Source organism: Primulina eburnea, chromosome 5 (genome assembly GCF_022965805.1).
Source record: "Primulina eburnea isolate SZY01 chromosome 5, ASM2296580v1, whole genome shotgun sequence".
NCBI classification, from domain to species: Eukaryota; Viridiplantae; Streptophyta; class Magnoliopsida; order Lamiales; family Gesneriaceae; genus Primulina; species Primulina eburnea.
The window spans coordinates 11,394,766-11,400,654 of NC_133105.1; the positions used below are offsets into that span (position 1 = coordinate 11,394,766).

Consider the following 5,889-nt stretch of genomic DNA (forward strand, 5'->3'; position numbering starts at 1 on the left):
GCCACTCCATCCCGCCAAATGACGAGTTTTGTGGGTCGCGAACCGACCCCACTGTCTGGTTGGACAACTCAATTTTCCTTCCCATTGAAATAGTACACTAAATAACTCCCCACAAAGTCAACACACACAATTTCCCCGACAAGTGTTGACCAAGAGTGAAAAGAAAATTCCAACTTACCTGCAATAACGCGTCCAGGATCAAGAATCGTTCAATAAAATAAGGCCAAATCCCCCAAACTTGATTCAAGCAATCACCAAATGAAGCATTCAGATCTACCATTAGAGATCATCACCGACGTTCTTTCAAGACTTCCGATCCTTAACATCTTGCGTCTCAAATGCGTTTGCAAACCATGGCTCGAGTTAATCGAGTCTCCCGAGTTCGCCAAGCTCCATCTTTCTAAATCATCTCCTGGCCTCCTTGTCCATCAACTGCAGTCGTGTGAGTCAAGTTTTTTCAATTTATCCGGATTCGAAGATGAACTCGAGGTCGAATCCCACGAGCTCAACTACATTCCAGTCGCAAATTTTGATATCAAGATATTCCATGGACGTCCTGTAATAGTAGGCTCAGTTAATGGTTTCCTTTGCTTGCGTTCCAGGCTGCCTTTTGATTATCTTTACATATGCAATCCGATCACGCACGAGTATATTTCGCTCCAAACACCTGAAAGGGTCTCGCGGCTGCCTTTTACAGTATCGCACGGGTTCGGGGTAAGCACGAATGGTGGCCAATACAAGGTGGTCGTGACTTATCAGGAGTCCGAACGCGATCCCACAGGGGTGTGTGCAAGAGATATTCCAAGGGCTGATTCCCATGTTTACACGCTTGGAACAGCTGGGACGTGGAGATGCATTGCTTCTAGCCCTCCATTACATTACCCCTGCTATTCGATCGGAGCTTCTGTAAATGGAAATCTTCATTGGTTGGTAGGAGATCTACAGGATTCCCAGGTGATATCTTGCTTGGATCTTGATGATGAACTGTTCAGTACTTTCTCTGCTCCTCCTCTGCCAGGATACAGTTCCAAATGTTTGGCGAGCTTGGTGGTTTTGAGGAATTGCTTATCCGTATGCGATAACACTTCTGACAAAGATATTGTTGTCTGGATAATGAAGGATTATGGTGCTCAGGAATCTTGGACTAGAGAATTTGTAATCAGCAAGATACCAAATCTTGCTGGTACATGCATTGATGCTGTTTCCCCTATCAAAGTGTTCGAAAATGGGGATATATTGATGACATGGGGTGATTATTACTTGTTCTATTACTCCGACAGGAGTAAAACTACTTCAAGAATCGATATTTTTGAACGGGAGAACTGCTGGACTATTGAGGCAGTACTTCATGTTCCTGCCTTGGTTTCACTCACGGGTTTTGCAAGGGAGAGCGTCAACTCTTTCTGATTCTATGTATGTATTCAAGATTTATTTTTAGGCATGCATAGTTGCAAAAGAATAAGTGGGGTGTATTCAATTCAGAGTTTTGATGACTTTTAATAACTTTTTTAAATGATAGACTTTTATGGATTTGATAAATTTTTATTGACTTTTATGGAATCTCACAGATTTATAAACAGATTTATGTGGATTTATGTAGACTTTTTTGCAAGATTTTTATAGACTTTTGTAGATTTTTTTATAGAATTTTATAAATTTTGTACTTAACTATAACATGTGATTTTTTATTGATTTCTTTGAACCAATAATTAATTGACATATATAACATATTCAATTTGAAATTATTTTTAATATTTATATTAATAAATAAATTTACTTATTTAAAAGTTAAATCGTTTAATCCTTACATGTATATATATATGTGGGTTTATATGCATGTTTGTAAATTTTTTAAAATACATCAATTGATTAACATGTAATCTTATTTTTAAATTGATAATATAAATGTAAAAATAGTATTATTTATTATTGTGTGAATATAATTTTGTATAAAAATATCATAGCTTACATATTAATTAAAAATACGAAAATGAATTTAAAAAATCATTGTTGTTACGAAACTATTCAATTATTAAGAATTAAACAAATTTTTTGATCATCTTTTATTATTATTGAATATTACATTAATTTGTATAAATCATAAATTAAAAATCACAAAATCAATTCTATAATTCAAAATTTCCCCGTGTTATTAAAATAAAAAATTATTAAATGAACAATCAGCCAAAAAATGAAAAATTTGAAAAAGAAAGATGAAAATATATATAGAGATACACTTCGAAAATTTGAGAGAGTAATAGAAATAGATGAGAGGAGAGAAGATGTGAAGATATGTGATGTGAAGCGACAGAGAGAGAGTTAGAAGTTTTAAAAATCCATTCAAATCTTTGGGGTGAACCAAATACAATTTTTTACAATTTGTAGTTGTACCTTAGGCTTTAATGTTTGTATGTCAATGAATTTCATGGAGTTAGTAAAAGTCCATGGAAAATTTGAATACCTGTAGACTTTTATAGAGTTTATAAAAGTCAATGTTGAATACCACTTGACTTTTTAAAACTCCATGAAAGTCTATTTTGAATACCACAAGACTTCTATAGAGTATGCAAAAGTCTTGATTGAATACCTCTAGATTTTTAAAATCTACAAAAGTCATTAAAAGTCAATAAATTTCCCACGTTGAATACACCCCCATAAGATATTACCTTTTTACGATCTTGTTTTATCCGATGTTTGGCTCGAGTTATACTCTAGTTAAGAGTTAAAAATCATTCTATTATTCATGTTTTTCAGTTTACTACTATGTCATATATATTCTTTATTAGCACGTCTGACGAACCGAATATATGTTTTTATTCACTAATCTTATTTATTACTCCAAATTATTGACCCAGAGAATGATGTTAATTCTCATGTATTGTAAAACAATTTGACAATCCATTTGAATAATATATATGTAGTCATTATGTTTTCTATTTTGCAGTTGTTTCAGATAAACAATCTTCCTTCATAAATTATGAAGATAGTATATGTTTTAATTAATCATTTCACATATTATAGACATTCAGCGATAGATTCAAGATTTGTGGAGGGACAACATGTAAGAAATAATGAAATATGACACATATTAATAGATGTATCGGATAGGAATTGGCGACGGCCAAGAAGCATACTATTTTTGACGAACCACACATGCAACCTCAAATTTTTAACAATTGAGACGGAATACACCTCTTCTTTTGACATTTATACTCCTGAATTTTCTCGTTGATGGTATGAGAAACGCCTATAAATAGAGGTGATTGAGATCCCTAAGCACACACCACATAAGAAATTATACACCATTTATAGAGTGTGTGAAGTACTTAGAAGACTTCAATCGGACGAAAAGCTGAGAATTACAAATTTTCAATGGTCGGAGGTAACGCTCGATTTGCTTCCGCATATAGTTTATCATGTTTATATATACGTAGAAACATGATTTTTGAGAAATTCTGACATTTGGTATCGGAGCCGTGATACCTCTGACTTCAAATTTTGTTTTCATTTTCTGAAACTCCGATATCATGAAATTTTAAAAATTTTCTTTATGAAATTTGTTTAAAAAGCTTGAAGATCGGATATCATAAACTTAAATTGATTTATGAAAGTTTAACGTAAAAATGGAATTTTGGATATTATAAATATTAAGATATTTACCTGAAAGAATTTTCGGAGAATTTTCATCTCTATTGTACTTTGAAGTTCTCGGATGAAAGGTTTCTGAAAAATTCCGAAATGAATTTCTCGGTCCCAAATGTTGCGTGAAGAAGATGAAGTAATGAAGTAGTGCATTTTGTAATAATTCATTCTGATAAGGCATGTGAAATGCCATTTGATATAAATATTTATGACCCATGATTAAAGAATTATAGAAAAAGTGTCAGTCATTTGGTCCAATTTCAAACTTTAACAATTTATTATTATTATTTTAATAGTAATAATAATTAATATTGTGAGACACACACACCAATTTGACAATTGGTGTACATTGTCGGTAACAATTTATTTATTTTTTATTATTATTGTTTTAAAATCATATCAAGTAAGATGTGAATATAATATTGTAACGCCTCGAAAATTTGAAGGTCTACGCAAACCACATGGATGCAGTCATTAAATTCCTTGTGTATTTCAATTAATTGTTTTTAATTTCATTAATTAATTATGATGTGCATATATACATGTTTAAAATATATTTTTCTACACAGTTGCATTAAAATATATTTTTAAAGGTTATTCGAGTTACGATCGAGGAACGAAAACCGATGACTGAAAAATAGAAAATGTTTTTATTAAATAATTTTTTTGATTATTTAAATTAAGGGTAATGTTTTTTTTATTTTTGAAAATATGGAGTTTTGAGGTGATTTTATATGCCGGGACGTAATTTTTATCGGTGCTGGATTTTCAACAAAAATATGAACGTGTTGGCAACCCGGCTAATAAATTCACAAACTCTTCTACTCCAAATAATTTTTAAAATTTGTATTGGGCTTAATGAGCCTATTATACCCTACTAATGGGCCCTAAGCTTACACACAAAATTTAATAAGTATAATTAAGCTAAACCCCACCCCATAATCCCTAAAACACACGCCCACCTCCCTTATTGAAATCAAACTCTCCCCTTCACATAATATACACGGCACCCATACAAGATTAAAGGAAGGAATATTCGAAAGTTGCAAATTTATTCAAGCCAATGTCGTTCGTCGCCGTTCTTCGCAATCGTCAACGTTTAATTGTGTGTTGATAATGCAAAGGCAGCCATATTCTTTTCTTCAAACATCTATAACACCATAGTAATTTTTTAAGCATATTTTGAATGAAAACATGACACACAGCATGGTTGGTTTCAGGTGTTCGCAGCTTGGGTTACCAGGGTTGGGCTAGTATGGGCTGGGTCTGGGCATGGTCCAGGGATGGCTAGGGTCAGGTGGGCTTGGTGGTTAAGGGCTGGAAGAGTCTTAGACTAGATAGGAGTCCTAAAACTAAAAAGAGACTCACGCACACGCACACACTTGCAATCGGGTCTACTGTCCAGCAGGGTTGGAGTGAGCTAGGTTTAGGTTCTATGGGTCAGGGTCAGCAAGGAGCGTGCCTAGGTGGGTTGTCTAGGGTTTGACTCGAGGAGGCTCGGGCGTGGCTCGAGTAAATTGAGAGATGGCTCGGTGTGTTTGAGTGAGGGTCATTATTTCGAAAATTAAAAGGAAAATTGGAACCATGGGCCACGGGTGTGGGGTTCATGGCTCACAAGGGTAGAATAAATAATAAAAATGTTATGTTTAAAATGGGGATCAAAATTAATGAGTTTGCGATTGTTTATTACTAAACCATATAGTTTAGGGGTGAAAATCACGCATTACTTGATTCAAAAGATCAGAACATCACAACACAGATCCTTAATCGTTGTTGAATTGAAGGCACGATTTTAATTAATCGTGTTTGCCTTTCTTGCATACAAAGATTCATATAAAATGATCTTCAATGATCAGATACAATACTTTGTAAAGTGTGCCTTAGTGTTTGAGTAGTTTTTGTTTGAATTTGAAATCCAGAAACTTGGTTGTAACTTCGTAACTGATAACCTTGAGACTGTGTATCTACTTTTCAACTGAACTGCATCTCTATTTATAGTTTCCATACTACAAAAGTCACAAATTTCAAAAATGATCTGTTCTAAATAATGTAGCCATTGCTGCATCTTTTTTCCAAGTCATCGTTCTTGACATCCATACAAAGGTTGATTCTAGCTATGTCTGCAAGGTACAGAAAAATTTATCCAAAAATTAGTTTAACCTTCCGGCTTAACCTGAATTCCTTGAAACTGAATGATGAAAATTGATAAGAGATACATCGGTTTTGGTTCAAATCAGTTCTGCTTGA

General features: G+C 33.6%; 1 protein-coding gene across 1 annotated transcript; it reads left to right on the top strand.

Moving 5' to 3' along the window:
- The first annotated feature begins 218 nt into the window (after nucleotides 1-218).
- Nucleotides 219-1,674, top strand: LOC140831751 (F-box protein At3g07870-like). The gene has a single exon (XM_073195496.1). The coding sequence runs from the start codon at nucleotides 259-261 to the stop codon at nucleotides 1,405-1,407; it is 1,149 nt and encodes a 382-aa protein (XP_073051597.1). The 5' UTR covers nucleotides 219-258; the 3' UTR covers nucleotides 1,408-1,674.
- The last annotated feature ends 4,215 nt before the right edge of the window (nucleotides 1,675-5,889 follow it).